We start from the raw sequence: 17,798 nt of genomic DNA on the forward strand, positions 1-17,798 counted from the left end.
AGAATGATTTCTGAAGGATCATGTGACACTGAAGACTGGAGTAATATTAAAATATACATATTAAAATAAATTAAAAAAGAAAACAGTTATTTTAAATTGCAATAATATTTCACATTATTACTGATTTTACTGTATTTTTAACAAGACTTCTTTTATACTGTAAATGTTTTTTTTTTTCGACTCCAAACATTTAAACGTTGTGTATCTTGATATTTTTCAGTCGTTATTACTCTTTATGTATTTGCATTTTTTTTTTTTTATTGAGTCATTTCCATCAAACAGCCATTATATCCTAGTAGATGTTTAATGCAAGTTAAATACAGTTAACCTGTAGTTAATTAATGATAATATTTACAGTGTTGCTTAATTTGATACATTATGTTTTATAGTTCCATCTTAACCTGATAGTCATCATATATATGTATTGCCCAGTCCTGATGGACTTAGACCACTGTTTATTATATTTCATGGCTAAGTGTGTGGCATTAATGTTTCCCGCTTACATTCATTTAATGCTCTGGCACCTGTCACGCGTTCTCAGTTTTCCCGAATTTAATAAGTGACCTTTCACAGATTACTGAAGTTCTAACCTTGTCAGGCATAGCGATATCGATGTTACATTTGCTGTTGATAACAAAGCTCTGCATTATACCAGCTCTTCCTCCTTGGACATGTACTAGCGTCGCTGACCCTCAACACACACACACACACACACACACACCTTCATTGTGCCAGTCAGTCTGCTCTGATCTCACCTCTCATACACCCCAGCAACAACATTTGGCTAAAGGCCCAAATAAAGTCTGCCTGTCTCAAATAGAGTGTGCCAGTATCTTTCAAGCCTCCCTAAAATCTTCCTGAAGCAATCAGGACCGAGCAATATTACATTAACCCTCAGAGACCCACTTTGAAATGAAAACATATTTAAACGATTTAAATAATGTGTTAAAATGTTCAACTTTCAAATGCATATCAGGAGCAAGTTAAAGAGGTCATATAATGCGATTTTAAGTTTTCCTTTCTCTTTGGAGTGTTACAAGCTGTTTGTGCATAGATGAGATCCCTAAAAAGTCTAAAAAACCAAAGAGATATTCTTTATCAAAGTTAAGACTCTGACACGCCCCCTTAAAACGGCTCATTCAAACACGCCCCCACATGTCTACGTCACAATGTGGAAATATTTGCGTAATGCCGCCCAAATGTTCACGCATAGAAAGAATGCATGCAACCGCAGTAGAGTTGATGCAGCCTTGTCAGGGAGACGCTGTGTGTTTCTGTGAGAAAGCAAAAGCACTTTATTTGGCCTTCTGAAAGTAGATGCAATTAGGAATCATTAAGATTACTTACAACAGAACAGCACAACCCAGATGTTATCACAATGCATTTTATGGACAACCGTTTGGTGAACCTAGGAGAGGAGGTAATTCTGACTTTGCTATGACAATCCGGCGCTTCTGAATCCACGACTGCAAGTATGTTTTGTTATTAGTTGTATCTGTAATGTACAGTATTTGAAAAATGTGTTTTTTGAACATTAAATCATGTCAACATATTCTGTTACACCAAATACACAAAATAATGATCTTTAAAAAAGCATCATATGACCCCTTTAACAATTTTATAATGTGAATTTTCCAGACACAGCAGGGTCACTGACAGCACTAATGACTGCTTTGTATTAAATTGAACAGTTATATAGTAGCTGTATGAATATATGTAGACACACTACCATTCAAAAGTTTGTTGTTGATAAGATTTTTTAATATTTTTGAAAGAAATCTCACCAAGGCTGCATTTTTTTTATTAAAAATGCAGTAAAAACAGTAATATTGTGAAATATTATTACAATTTAAAATAACTGGTTTCTATTTGAATATATTTCAAAATGTAATTTATTCCTGTAATTAAAGCTGAATTTTCAGCATCATTACGCCAGTCTTCAGTGTCACATGATCTTCAGAAATCATACTAATATACTGATTTGCTGCTCAAGAAACATTTCTGATTATTATCAATGTTGAAAACAGTTGCACTGTATAATATTTTTCTTGAAACTGTGATTTATTTTAATTTCCCAAGATTTTTGATGAGTAGAAAGTTCAAAAGAAAAGCATTTATTTAAATTAGAAATATTTTGCAACATTATAAATGCCTTTACTATCACTTTTGATCAATTTAAAGCATCCTTGCTATTCATTTCTCTAAAAAACGTCTTAATGATCATCTTAATACATTTTTTGAATACCAGTGTACAGTGTATGTATTTGTTAGATTATAGTGTAAGTTATATGGTAAAAACTGTATTTTTTAAATTTCCAGTGTAGAAAAAGCAAAGTTGCAATTTTACAGCCTTAAAAAACTTTTTGTTTTGCTTATGTTTAACCAAGATTCAAACCAACACAAAAAAATGAGAAGAAAAAACAAATTAAATATCAGTGCTTGGTCACTGAGGATTAAAGAAAAAAGCAATGGAGGAAGTTGGCTCTTCATCAGCGGAAAGGGGATTCTTCAGCTGATGCCTGTAGATACTGCTAATACGTTAATAATGGGCGACCAGTCTGGTTCCCGAAGGGCCGCAGTCACGGTAACTGGCTCGGATCGGTGCTAGACTCCACGTTCTCTAATCTCCAGAAAGTGTCTGATATGCGGGGAAATGCTCACATATTTCTGCGTAATTTTATGCAACCTGAGAGTATCTGGAGTGAGCATGCAGTATTCCTCCGTTTTTTACGCATTCTTTGGCCAGCTCAAAGAGCTTTGTTTCAAACTCTTGGCTACTTTGTGATTTGGAGATCAGCCATGGAGTAAAAAAAGTGGGTACATGCAAGAAGACAGGCATCTGAGTGTCATGGCAGGGGGTCTCAGAGAGCCACACCACCAGACCACCTTCACAGCTTGAGTTTCTGTAAACGGGTCAGCTCAGAATCACAGTCTTTTAGACGTTTGGCTCTGGTTTCCAAAGGGCGAAGCCTGCAAAGAGCATTGGTGCCTTAGCTTGTGTTATGATGCCAAGGGATCCAGCCTGAGAAACTGGTGCCATCTTTTAATCAATAGGGCAGTGGTTTCAGAGTACCACCTCTCGGGCAGCGGAGAAAGCCAAACTCGCGGATGTCAGATGATATAAGCCAGACCACAGTCTTATTACCATGATTATATAAGAAGAGAATGTAATGTCAAGTTTTGATTATGTTCTTGTAGGATTACTGCCGAAAAGACCACCTTGGGTCAGTCTGAGTTTTTATAGACTGATTTCGTGCTGCATACTAAACTTTTTGTAATTTTATAAAAGTATTCCTATTTACAGTAGGTTTAGTTTAATTTTATTTCGGTTTTAGTTCTGTTTTACATTTTATTTATTTAGCAATTTCATTCTTATTTATTTATTTAGAATGTTCGTTTTATTTATTTAGTAAACTATTTAGTAATTTCAATATTTTTCATTTTCATTTAGTTTAAAATATTTAATCTAATAATTATATTTTATTTAATTTTTATTCCATTTAACAAAAATGATTTAGTTGTTATTTATTTAGTAATTTCAGTTAATTTTTAACTAATGTTTATGTATTTATGATATTATTTAGAATATATCTATTTAATATTCATTTTATTTAGTAATGTTGTTTGTGAACTCAACTTGGCAAAGCAGCATTTTTAATTTTCGTTTAGTTTACGTTTATCTATTATTTATATTTAATTTTACTTCATCATTTAAATGTACAATAAAATTGTTTTTTTTATTTAAAAAAAAAATTGTTTATTTATAATATTTTTTTGTTATGATATTCATTTTATTTAGTAATTTAGTTAATAATTTCAGTTCTTCACCTTGCCTTAGCAAGATTTCTAATTTTCATTTAATTAAAGTTTTCATCTAATATTTTATTTTATTTCAATTAATATGCTTTTTAACATGCTTATATTTTTCAATAGTTTTACTCTTTGTATATTTAGTCATTTACGTTCATTTATCATATTTATTATTTTTAATATAAATCACATTTACTTACTAATTAAGTTAGTAATTCCAGTTCTTCAACTTGCCAAGGCAACATTTCTAATTTCACTTTATTTTAATTAGTAAAATTTTTTTAATCATTTTAGTTTCAGTTAACAGTAATAACTCTTGAACTGTATTCAGAAAGGCACGGAAAGCAAATAACGCGTTCTAATAAAATAATGCAAGCCACTAAAGGGACATGGTTAGCTCCTTGCTAGCTGCCTGTTACACTACAGTACATAATATTTCACTTACCACATAAACAGAGTAAAGAGAGATGACTGAGGATGATGACGAATGATATACTGATCCTGAGCACCACTGACAAGCATCTGATCTTGTAAAATGTGTCGTAAGTATTGTCGCTCCATAAAATAAACATATAAATATAAAAGTTTGTGCGATCTTGTATCTTGAAAGTGAAACTATAACGCGATCGACCGATCGTTCAAAAGCAGTTTCAATGCCTCGCGTATTAATAACGGCTCCTTGATGCCCGCATTTTATATACAGTATAATAACCCGACAATATAACTGCGAGAGAAAGTATTTAAATATATATTTTCCTCCCTGTGTTTCCTTCTTGCTGATGAGCCGCACTGTGAAACAGCCAATCAGAGCAGAGCTCAACATTGAGCAGCACTGTGAAACAGCCAATCAGAGCCGAGCTCATTATTATTCATGACCCTGCCAAATAAGCCAATAACAGACCGTTTCAATCTAGGGAGAAATCCTAGGGTTGTAAATGGACATGGAGATTTTTTGCCCTTACCGAAGCCACATACTTTCTATGTAGATATTAGAGAACAATTTAAAATACTGTATCAATGCATTCTATGGTACCTTTAAGAACCCTAGTGGTGACAACAGCAAACCAACATTCACAGCATAGGCTGGTCTTTTCATGCGGATGTCAAAACCTCAACCACAACTTGTTTGCTCCAAATAGGTGTTTTCTGTGGATATGGACGGGTCGCATTTGCAGGTGGTGCTGAACGTATCCGTGGACTATCCTGAAAACCTGGCCGTGGACTGGGTGAATAATAAGCTGTACGTGGTGGAGGCCAGCGTCAACAGAATCGACATGGTGGACTTGGACGGGAGCAATCGGGTGACGCTGATCGCAGAGCACCTGGGCAACCCGAGAGGTCTCGCGCTTGACCCGACCGTGGGGTGAGTTCCCGAGGGAAACGTCAGACGCTTTGCGTCGACTTTAATCTTACCCTTGCTTCCTCCACCTAATCCGCATCCATTGTAAGCGCAATCATGAATCTGATCTCGGATCTGGAGCCTCAGATACTGAGAACGGGAATGTTGTACACTGTCTGTGAGGATTAGTCAGAAGTAATTAAGCAAAGATGAGCTTCACAGAAACACGATAGGGTCGTACGGCCAGGTGGCCTCCTGCTAAATTGAGAAGTGACAATAAATGTGTATAGTTGCATCGCTTTGGTGTTTGAAAATAACGTTCTTTGGGTATTCATTTCAAAATCTCGTTCTTATCCCCAAGGGTTTTATCCGTAACCTGATGCTGTCCAAACTGAGCGCTAACAATATATCTGTGCAAATACCATTGAAGTTCAAGTTGCTCTTCATCTCTTTTGGTGCAACATGAGATTAATAAATCACGATTCATCATTATAATAGGATAGCATAATTTAGGATGAGTTCCTCTTTCTATTTTAGATGATTAAAACAATGTCTTGTGTCACAATGAGGTTGTTGTGTTTGAGTTTAGGTACCTTTTCTTCTCTGACTGGGATACTTTGAATGGGGAACCGGGTTTGGAGAGGGCCTACATGGATGGGACCAATCGCTATGGGATCATCAGGACCAAACTCGGCTGGCCTGCTGGGATTACTTTGGACCTTGAGGCTAAAAGAGTGTATTGGGTGGACAGCCGTTACGATTATATCGAAACCACCACTTATGATGGCTTGCACAGGTATCTTCTATAGAGATGTTTTATTTGGAAATGCATGCTGATTTTTATCATTTGTTCACACTTTCTGGAAGTCTATTAACTCTTATTTCAATTCTCCAATAGGAAAACTGTGGTTCATGGTGGGTCTGTGATTCCTCATCCGTTTGGCATTACTCTGTTTGAGCATTCGGTCTACTACACTGACTGGACCAAGATGGCCGTTATGAAGGCTAATAAATACAGCGACAACAGCCCACAAGAGCTCTACAGGACCTCACAGAGACCACATGGCCTTGCTGTGGTCCATGCATACAGACAGCCCTTTGGTAAGGATATTGTATATTAAAGTGTTGAATGTCGGCAACAAGATTGCAGTGCAGTTTTGCTTCTGTAAATATAGCATTTCATTGTGGTTTTGGCTATAGAAGTACTAGCAAAAAAGAAAAAATTCTACGCAATAAATGAGCCGATGAGCCTGTGTTGTTATTGTTAAGTAAAACTGTTAAAATAATTTTTGTTAATTGAAATAAAGCTGAAATAAAATATAAATATCAGATTAGATATTAGAACTTAACTTAAAGAAACTTACATGAAAATGAAAAACATTGGCTTTCACAACTGACTGAAATAAAACAGGTTATGCTGAAGCACTAAAATGACAAAACTGAAATAAAAAAATCAAATCTAAATAGAAATATTAAAGAAAAATAATAAAAATTACAAATGCACAACATAATTGGTAAAACTTAAAGTAAAGTTGTAATAAAAAAATGAAAAATACTAGAAAGATAATTCTAAATATTATTAAATACTACAAAAGTAGATAAATATTGCTAAAATAACATGACAGCCTGTTTTACCTCATATTATATTACAACTTTATTACATTACAACTTGTTAATATATAAAACTAAAATTCTGTTTTAAAAGTCTTATTTTTTTGGGGGGAATTAGCTACTTGTTTTGTAAAGCATTGCAAATTACGTAATTAAATTTAAAAAATGTGTGCAAAATTGACTGATTTTAAGTACAAACTACAAAATACTGAAATACAAAAGTTATTTTGCTTGTTAAAATTTACATATGCAAATGTATAAACACACATCAAATGTATGCAAATAAATAAATAAATACTGTATATACAAAATTTGGAATATTTATATATTTTAATATATTAAACTGTATATATGGTGCAATTTCTGTTCCCAATGACTTTGTTTACATTTTGTTTTTGGTAATGCATTAACAAGTGCTCAGCGCTAAATACAGGTGAAAATATGGCCCGAAAAGTTTTGTTATTAGTCACTGAAACCACACATGATGATAGCCAGAAATTCAATGTGATCGCATCATATTTGTAGTTTAAACGTCAAGTTAATCTGTCCTGTTTTATCCAGGACAGCAGGGTTGAATCACTGTGCTTAGGAGAGGTTTTAAACGTAGCCACTTTAAACAAAAATACTGCAGACATCATTCAATTATTGCTTTTGTTTTTGTGATTTATTGACATGTATGTTTGTTTGATCGGACAGTAAGTAACCCCTGTGGCACGGATCGAGGAGGCTGTGAGCACATCTGTGTTCTGAGTCACAGAACTGATAACGGCGGTCTGGGATATCGCTGCCGCTGCCGGATGGGCTACGATCTGCATGCTGACGGCAAGAGATGCATGTGTAAGACAGATCTCAGTCATACCTTGTGTTTGTGTCTTTGGTTGCCTTTGAGTCTTTGCATCTTATGCTTTTTAATCAGGTCGTATCATGAAAAATCATCATTTTGAGATGCAACAGTTTGATGTTTAAAGAAAACAATATGCAATATGTGTCTTGCAGCTGTGAGGCAGTTTCTGCTGTTCTCCAGTCAGTTGGCAGTCAGAGGAATCCCCTTCAACCTGTCCACACAGGAAGACATCATTCTCCCCATCACAGGAACTCCATCTTATTTCGTTGGAGTGGACTTCAGTGCTGCAGACAATTCGATTTTCTTCTCCGATACGGTGAAGGACATCATCTACAAACAGAAAGTTGATGGAACCGGTGAGAATGGCTAGTTTTTTCTATGCATATTTCAGTAAAGCTGCTGTAAGCAATTTCAACTAACTTCTTCATGACATATATACATTTTATACCTTTGTAAAAGTATGCATGTCATCTTTTTTATGTAAAAATATATAAATTGAATCAATTAATTCAATCAGTCAGAATACTATAGGCTGTTACCAATAAAATATGATCAGCATCAATAAAAGCCATCATTGCATTGCCAAGGTGGCACAGAAGCTGTATCTGACATGGCATGCCTATTTACACAGGCTGTCGAAGGTGGCATACATACATGTATTTTAAACAAAGTTATGACATTAGAGTAATTTTAAATAGCCTACATACTAAAGTTTATAAAATGTAAAAAACAGCAACTTATTACAAGGTAGCACTGTAATATTATCTTGATTATTGCTCATAATATTCTAATAATGCTAATAAAGCTGATTAGTTGAATGCTTAAAAAATGGCAGGTCAAAATCTAAACGCCACCAATTGGCCATTGCATTTATGCACTCAAGAGATATGTATGTGGCTGTATGTAATGCTACAATGCATAAAACAACGCTTGAAAAGAAACGTTTGCTGCATTGTTAGAAGATTGAAATGCAATATTGTAATCAACACTTTTTTTATTCATTTTTATATTTCAGCCACAACAATTATAAAAACAGTTTTTTTAAGGAGCACTTTTTGTCCCGTATCTTGAATTTGGGAGCCAGTTTTATAGGTAGGGTAGGCGATTTCGTAGAGGCTAGCAATAGCAAGCTAGTTTTAAAAGCATAAGATCCCACCCTCCCTGCAAATCACTCTCCAAAGCCACGCCTCCTCCAAAACACAGGCAGACCAGAGATGAGAGATGACATTGTGTAGGGTTGAATGCAGCGCTGTCAGATTACCTTATGTTTTATTCACCGGTGAGAAAATATTGCAGTACAACGCGCATAATATAACAATAACTACGCCTTACGTTCTCGCTTGTTCTGCAGTAGCATAATGGAACGCACTGATGACGTATCATATCTGTGCAGAGGTATGCAAATTCATATGTTGACAGGGAAGCAGGACAGCCTATCGTAGCCCTTGGACAGATATGATTGGACGAACATTTTACAGCCATATGGCTTCCACAGACGATATAAATTCATATAAATACATTTAGTTCACTGAGTGATTGCAATCAGAGTGTGAAGAGACTTTCAACCTGCATAACAACAAATTTGCAAATCACCTACCCTGCCTTTACTTTCTGACCCTAATATATAATTGCTTGTATTCACTGGAGTGCTTTTCAGTTCATATTTTCTTATTCATTTTGTTGGTGAAAAAACGCACAAAATCTGTGCTCTGCTTGATGAAATGCCCTTGACTTGTAAGCAGATAAAGTGAGAAACCGATACTCACTGAATACTCCACTCAGCCCTCGGGATATTTGCTGTGTGCCAACAACACATTTTGCTGCATGTGATCTCGCCTATCAGCTGCCTTCAAAGGCCAACTACATGAGATAATGTGTTCGCCGGTGTTGGACTACATTTCTAATAGAAATCCAGGACACTAATACCTTCCTCCCCTGACTCAACCCAAACCAATATAGACAGTTCGCTTGTTTCATTCAACACTTGTGAGCCACATATAAGGGATAGCACATTAATTTGCACTTTTCGCTTTGCAGCAAGACTGCATTTATTTGATCCAAAAAAGTAATATTAAAAAATAACTCTTTTCTATTTAAATATATTTAAAAATATAATTTATTCCAGTGTTGCAATGCTGAATTTTCAGCATCATTACTCCAGTCTTCAGTGTCAAATGATGCTTCAGAAATCATTAGTGATTTGCTGCTCAAGAAACATGTATTGGCATCATCAGTATTAAAAACAGCTGTGCTGCGTAATATTTTTGTGAAAACTGTTTTTTTTTCTGGATTCCATAAAATTCAAGGAGTGGACTGCGCTCTAATCTTTGTGTTTCTTTGCTTTAAACTGCACAGGCAGGGAGGTACTAGCAGCCAATCGGGTGGATGGTGTGGAAGATCTTGCTTATGATTGGATATCGAAGAACCTGTACTGGACGGATCCACGCTTCAGGAGTATATCTGTCATGAAGGTCGCAGATAAGTCCAGACGAGCCATTGTACGAAACCTCAACAACCCCAGATCCATAGTGGTCCACCCAGTGGCTGGGTGAGTGGTTTATTGGCTAGTCTTGTTTATAATATTGCAATTTTATTTTTAATTTTATTTAATTTAATAAAAATTTTTATCTGCCGTCTTGCTTTCAGACAGTGTCACCCGAAATATTTATTTTATTTTATTTTATAGTTTTAGTTGATGATGTAAACTGTTATTTAAATAATTATATTTATAATCCATATTTGTCTTGCATTACAGGATACATAAATATGCTATAGTTATGCTGCTATTGTATCTTTTGAAAAAGCTTCCGCTATGATCCCTTAATATGATGTCTTTATAGGCAGCTTACGAGATATTGGAACAGAACCATTGCTACTGTAGGCCAAAAAAAGAGTTGTGACCGTGAGTTTGAAATCACAGGCACGTTCAAATGTCAACAGACACAATTCAGCAAGCGACCGTGAGCCAGAAACACAGCTCGGGGGAGCCCTGCTTTCACCTCACCTCTCTGTTTCCCTAAGACCATGAAAAAGCATTAACAATCGGGCCACTTGTGTCCAGTCACACCTTTCATAATGCAGGAGGTGCCCAGCCATTCATAGATTGCTCCTGCTTTGAACCTGGCACAGATAAAGGAGCTCTTTATGCCGTGCTAGTGGGACATTTCCAATGGCTTCAAAGTCATGAGGCCTCTGGGCCCAGGAGACTAGATTAGTGCTGCATGAAGGCCGGTATTGTAGTGCACACTAAGAACTTGGCTTAAGGGGGGAAAACCCCGCAGAGCACTCAGATAAACTGTCTATACCTCACAGTTTATAAATAAAACCCAGCGGATGGTTTCGAATGCGTCCCCACCTATTAATTTGGCTTTTGGCGAGGCCACGGGGTGAAGATTTGTGGTGATTTTGTCATTGTTCCCTCACCCACATGCCGTCCCCAAACCTGTATGACTTTTGGCCCCACTTTTCAGAACTTTTTTGAGAAACGCCAAACTGTGCATGGTATATCCATATGACTTCTGAAGACTTCAAAAATTGAAGAAATACAAGAGAAATAAAAAATATATATATACTGTATATACGGGGTTGTTGAACATGTGTCTTTGTGCTTGGCAGTTATATTTTCTGGACTGACTGGTACCGTCCTGCGAAGATTATGCGGGCCTGGGGTGATGGGTCACATGCTCAGTCGATTGTAAACACCACTCTCGGCTGGCCGAATGGCTTGGCCATTGACTGGAGGTGAGTTACAGTTCCCAGAATTAAACTACAACAATACAGCATTCAGTTGTGCTCATAATACTTCAAACAATGATCAATTTCAGTTTCATTCATAAACCTTCCTCTCTTTGCTTTAACTTCGATGGCTTCCTAAAGCTGTGACTCATCATTACTCATCATACATTGCACATTCAACAGCACACTCACTCTTAATCTCCTTAAATCATGATCTGACATAATCCTGTTTCTCAGCATTGGTCTAAAACTCTCTCTTGACCATGTCTCTGCCTCTCAGTGCCATGCGGCTGTATTGGGTGGACGCCTTCTTTGATAAGATCGAGCACAGCAACTTTGACGGACAAAACAGGTTGTCTTTGGACCGCATCACTCAGATCTCCCATCCGTTTGGACTTACTGTCTTTGGAGGTGCGTTTATCTATCTATCTAGTCTGTCTGTCTGTCTGTCATTGTATCATTCTATATCTGTTGTATCTGTATCTGTCTACACAGAGATGTGGCTGACTTAGAAAGCAGTCTAAACTAAACCCACTGACTTACGAAATGTTAATTTTGCCATTCATTGATGTCTGTGATCATCTCAATGTCGTCCTAAACATGTTAGTCCCGTTGGCCTCTTCTTTGATGATGGATAGCCACGTCTGGTATCTGTGAAATGAAGGTCACTACAACCTCAGTGTAGTTCGTCAGTTCAGTGCTGAAAGATAAAAGGGCAGAAGTCAGAGTTCATGGACTGGTATTTCTCAGAGATGGCCTGTTTGATAACATTAATGAAGTTTGCTCGTCCAGGTTATGTGTACTTCACCGACTGGAGGCTGGGTGGAATTGTGAGGGTCCGTAAAACAGACGGAGGGGAGATGATGATCATACGCCGAGGGATCAGCCACATCATGCATGTCAAATCCTTCAACGCTGACTCGCAGATTGGTGAGACTCACTTCCTATTGATTCATTTACTTAACTAATTTTTGCATTGAATGTAATGCCTCCACAAAGGTATTAGGGTTTGTAAAGGCCATTTATTAAAATACAGCAAATTAATCAAATATGGTTGCAATATAACTCAATGATCAAAGTGCATTGTTTTTTACTCCCAACAGGTTCTAACTTCTGCAGCAGGCAAACAAACCCAAATGGAGACTGCAGTCATTTCTGTTTCCCAGCACCGTACTCCCAGCGAGTGTGTGGCTGTCCATACGGAATGAAGCTGGAAGCGAATCAGCAGACGTGTGTGGACGATCCATCCAATGAGCCGCCGACCCTCCAGTGTGGCTCTAACTCCTTCTCGTGCACTAATGGGAAATGTGTCTCCCAGAGCAACCAATGTGACGGCGTAGACGACTGTCATGACAACAGCGATGAGGCCAACTGTGGCGCTAATAGTAATGTTTTACTTTATATTTCATGTGAATATTCATGTGCTGAGAAGGTAGTAATGAGCAATCGCTAGGACATTATTTAGGCCACTTTTTCAAAACTCTTAACACAGTTCCTTTTACCAACTTTCAGCTTGGCACAGCATTAAAAATGCACTAAAACTATCAAAACACTTCATACTTGAGAAGCTAATATGACAATAAAAATAAATACAACCCAAGCAAATTACATGTACAATATCATGCAGTTATATAATATCATGTATGTTCAGAGAATCATTGCTAGTGCCATGCTCTACTCTTTGAGTTAAAATAATGCATGCATTTCTATGAGATTTTTTTATATTTCATGAGATTTTTTATGAGAAGTCTTTTTCCACTTACCATGAAAATAAGTATGTTAATTTTTTCCTCACTCTGCTGGCTCACAGATAACACATGCTCGCCCAGTGCCTTCACCTGTGCCAATCAGCGCTGTGTGCCCAGAAGCTGGCACTGCGACGGACACAATGACTGTTTTGATGGCAGTGATGAGCGAGACTGTCCCACCCAGACCCCTGGCACTTGCCAGGCTGACCAGTTCAGCTGTGCCAACCATCACTGCATCCCCCGCACATGGCTCTGTGACACCGACAATGACTGCGGAGACGGATCCGATGAGAACAACTGCGGTAAGACATAGGGATATTATAGTTAACTAAAACTAAAACCATTAAAAACATTTTTGTAATTTGAAATAAATTTAAATATAAAAAAAATATTTTATTTCAGCTACAACATTTTTCATTCTCGCTTTGTTTTTTTACTTGAAGTACTAAAATAACTAACACTAAATAAATTAAAATTAATAGATAATAATAAATAAAAACGATATTTAAATTTAAAAACACTCAACAATATTACTAAAATTTTAACAAAAATTAAGGTGATAGCAAAAATTTTTTAATCTAATTTAAAATATTAACAAAAAATATAATAGTATATCAATGATACTTTAAATGAAATCAGTGAGATCAATGAAAATAACACCTTGGGCACTGTTGATCGAAGTGGCTATAAACTCAATGTGAATTTTCAAATATATAAATTATACATAAAATACCGTATATAAATAACAGATAGCTTTAACTCTAAATTCTGATTGGATGAGATGCATTTCGAAGGCTTTGTTAAATAGCACACATATATACATACATATATATAAAAAAGTCAGATCTCAAAATGAACTAAAATATTTCTTATCAAATTGTGTTATAATCTGAGCTCTGTGCTGGTCATATTCCACTGTATATTCTTGTGTCCATTTTTATTTCTATTAAGGCATTTTAGGAGAAACATCTGAATGAAACGTAACTGAGAATCCCATTAAGTCTTGAGCTTTGAAAGAGCAACTTCTGCGCGATGAACTTTTCTTGTGGTGTCTCTTCTTCTAGATTCGATTGGCACATGCCACCCTGATCAGTTCCAGTGTCCGGACCACCGCTGCATTGACCCCAATTACGTGTGTGATGGTGACAGAGATTGTGCAGACGGAGCGGATGAACACGGCTGTGGTAAGAGTTCATGCCCACCAATAACTGTGCAAACATTGATGAATACATAGAATCTTTCACAATATAAACGGTATAATAAAATCTCTTATGGAAGTTTAAATCAGATCAAATCGATTTTTATTTGTTGCCTTGTTTTTCTTGATCTGAGTGATTCTTGTTCTTCTGGTCATCAGTGTACAACTGCACAGCGTATGAGTTTAAGTGTGCAAACGGCCATCAGTGTGTCAATTCCTACTACCGATGTGATGGGGTGTTTGACTGTAACGATCGCTCGGATGAATCTGGTTGTCGTAAGTATAAACAAATGAATCTTCAATTTGTCTTTCAGTTCTGATAATCTTCAACAATGCCTTAGTTGCATTACATATAGAGTTTATAAATGAATGAATCTCACAAAAACATTTCGAACTAAAGATCTAGCAATGTGACATTATTTTGGATGTCTTTTTTATTATTATTATTATTTTTTATTTTATTTTATAATTATAGTTTTAAAATTTCCATTATTCTGAATGGTGAATCTTATTAAATTTACATTGTTATAATTATAATTGTTTTAAATTTACATGGTTAATAACTGTATAACACAAGTACTGTAGTAATTATAAAAAAAAATAACATTTTTATTTAAAATGAAAGTGATACAACAAATACTGCATGAATACATTATTTTATTCATTATATTTATTTATCCTACAGTACTGATAATACAAAATGTTTTGCATTGAAGTAATTATATGTTGGGAGAAATGTGCTTAAGTGTAATGAAAATAATTAAAAATATATATATTTCTAAAGATGTTACAAAATATTATATGCTTTAATTTAACCATTGTATTTTTTTTGAGTGGAATGTGACCTGGACATCTTCTTGATTCATCCTTAAAGAACATTATATTGAACATTTATTATAAACCTCGGGAAGCTTGTATTATGATGTATGTTAAATTAAGCTTGCACGACCTTTGACCCTTCCAGCCACGAGGCCGCCTGGCATGTGTCACCACGAGAGTGAGTTTCAGTGCCAGTCAGACGGCAGTTGTGTTCCCTCAAACTGGGAATGTGATGGGCACCCAGACTGTGAAGATGGCTCAGACGAGCACCACGCGTGCCCACCACGGACATGCCCCACCTCGCAGTTCCGCTGTGATAATGGGAACTGTGTTTTCCGTGGCTGGATATGTGACGGTGATAACGACTGTCGGGATGGCAGCGATGAGCGAGACTGTCCCACGCCGCCGTTCCGCTGTCCCAGCTGGCAGTGGCAGTGCCCTGGACACAGTGTGTGTGTTAACCTCAGCAGGGTGTGCGACAACACGCCAGACTGTCCCAACGGCGCCGATGAATCCCCTCTCTGCAGTAAGTCATGCCATATGTTTTACTGAGATTTACAACAGTATGTAAGACATGTACGGTATTGTTCAAAAGTTTGGGGCGGCATTATTATTTAATGGTTTTGAAATAAGTCTCACCAAGGCTACATTTATTTTCTCAAAAAAAACAGTAAAAATGTGAAATATTATTACAGTTTAAAATAGCTGTTTTCTATTTGGATATATTTTAAAATGTAATTTATTCCTGTGACGCAAAGCTCATTTTCCTCTCTAGTATTTTTTTCTCCATACTATGGAAGTCAATGGGGTCCAGCAGTTGTTTGGTTACACATTCATGTTACAAATGCTTTTGTTAGAGCTTAACTTGTCTTGAATCCAGAACATTCATTTACATCGAAATCTTTAATATTTCTATTGATATTGTGGTCAGTCAGTTGATTCAAATACATGGAGTATTTCAGTACGTCGCCTGTGTTATAAATCCCGTGTGTCAAATCATGCATGTGTTTAGCTAATCTGGAAATTAACATTGAAATGATCTGTGATTTTCCTTCCATGTTGCTCTCCTTTCTCACAGATGAGCCCTTACCAGGTAGGCTAAACCCCTAATCAACCACAATCCTCTGCATGAAGCACTAATCTATCCCAGTATCTGTCTGGCTGTACTCACTAACCGTCCAATTACGATCAGAGTGTCTAAATATGGCAAGATTGTGTGTGTTTAGCATTATAGACACTTAGAGATGTAGTGTGTAGTACTGTTTTTGAAATATTTTACATGTGTTAGTCCATAGAAATGGAACACAACCACCAAACTAGCTTAGATTTCAACAGTAAACATTGGGGCTGGGCAATATATTGAATATTCACAATATATTTGCAGTGATTTTAAAAATTAAGCAATTTTACTCTTACTGAAAGTTAAGTAGACATTAGAATTGGTAAGTTTAATTCCTTTTCCAACAGCCGAACCAATTTATTGATTTGTTTCCTCCATCAAAACTGTCCATGTGGCTTTTTTAAAAGACTGTAAATTAAAATGCTTTAATAGAAATATATGTAGATAGCTATTGATGTTTATTTCTGTGTATTGCTTTTTGGTGCATATACATGAAAATAATTCAATATTATTCTTCCTTAATTTTTTATTTAGTGAAAAACTGTGTAAAACATGCCTTAATGTTTTTTTTTTTTTACTGCATTTCACTTTTTGCATTAAACATTTTCAATTTAATTGGCAAAAATGGTTAATCTGCGTGAAAATATAACTTGTTTAGCACTTTCTTGAACATTAAGTTTCCTTAAAAGTGTCATTAGATTAGTTTTGCAAACACTTTTTGTTTTTGAAAAAGTTTAGAAAACATTAGAGTTGGTAAGTTTGATAAGCCGAACCGATTCATTTTTGTACCATCAGTAAAGTTCACAAAACTGTCCATGTGGCATTTTTTGTATATTCAAATGTTTGAAATATAAATATATGTAGGTAAATATTGCTGTTTTTATATTTCTGTGTATAGGTTTTTGGTCCATATACATGAAAATAATGAAATATCTTTGTTCCTTCATTATTAATTTAATGAAAAACTGTGTGGAAACTTTCTTGGTTTCTTGGTTATTATTAACTATAATTTTTACTGTATTGTACTTTTTGCATCAGTCTTATTGTAGCATACTATTATAGTTTTTATTAATAGTTTGAATAGTTTTATATTTTACGCTTTCAATTTTTTATTTAAATTTTATTTTAAAAAATTATATGTATATAGAATATATTAATTTTTATTATAGTTTTAGTTTAGGTTATTTTAGTACATCAAGATAAACTAAATGAAAATTAGAAATATTTCCTCTGCAAAGTTTTTTTCCCATTCTTTCTTCTCTTCTTTATTTATGTATTTTTTGTAAATAAAATATTTTTTATTTCAGTTAACTTATTTCAAGCAACAATTTATTTTTTCTTTCATGGTTTTAGTTAACTATAATATCACTGTTATTGTTAAACATTTAAAATATATTAAACTGGTTGTTTGGGCACAAAAATGGTTCATCTGAATGAAAACAAAACACCTTTTAGGCAATTTTAAACTAAATGTATAAATATACAGATATTGCCCAGCCTTAGTACTCCTCCCGTTTAATGGTTGTGCTAAGCATGTTCCCAGAATACCTTGCGTCTTCATGCATGCTTTTTCT

The 17,798-nt window shown here is 35.5% G+C and overlaps 1 protein-coding gene across 1 annotated transcript in view; it reads left to right on the forward strand.

Annotated features, from left to right (window-relative positions):
• LOC306876249 (low-density lipoprotein receptor-related protein 2-like) overlaps window positions 1-17,798 on the forward strand; it is a gene marked incomplete at its 5' end in the record, with an annotated part of 94,569 nt that overhangs the window by 21,255 nt on the left and 55,516 nt on the right. The window contains 15 exons of the mRNA XM_079427265.1: window positions 4,950-5,173; window positions 5,739-5,945; window positions 6,048-6,250; window positions 7,457-7,597; window positions 7,757-7,960; window positions 9,960-10,152; window positions 11,220-11,345; window positions 11,620-11,750; window positions 12,132-12,269; window positions 12,443-12,724; window positions 13,150-13,389; window positions 14,152-14,271; window positions 14,445-14,561; window positions 15,250-15,630; window positions 16,183-16,197. Of these exons, the coding sequence (XP_079283391.1) occupies window positions 4,950-5,173; window positions 5,739-5,945; window positions 6,048-6,250; window positions 7,457-7,597; window positions 7,757-7,960; window positions 9,960-10,152; window positions 11,220-11,345; window positions 11,620-11,750; window positions 12,132-12,269; window positions 12,443-12,724; window positions 13,150-13,389; window positions 14,152-14,271; window positions 14,445-14,561; window positions 15,250-15,630; window positions 16,183-16,197 (2,722 nt within the window). The remainder of the gene's footprint in view (window positions 1-4,949; window positions 5,174-5,738; window positions 5,946-6,047; window positions 6,251-7,456; window positions 7,598-7,756; window positions 7,961-9,959; window positions 10,153-11,219; window positions 11,346-11,619; window positions 11,751-12,131; window positions 12,270-12,442; window positions 12,725-13,149; window positions 13,390-14,151; window positions 14,272-14,444; window positions 14,562-15,249; window positions 15,631-16,182; window positions 16,198-17,798) is intronic.

Source organism: Barbus barbus (assembly GCF_936440315.1).
Source record: "Barbus barbus genome assembly, chromosome: 10".
NCBI classification, from domain to species: Eukaryota; Metazoa; Chordata; class Actinopteri; order Cypriniformes; family Cyprinidae; genus Barbus; species Barbus barbus.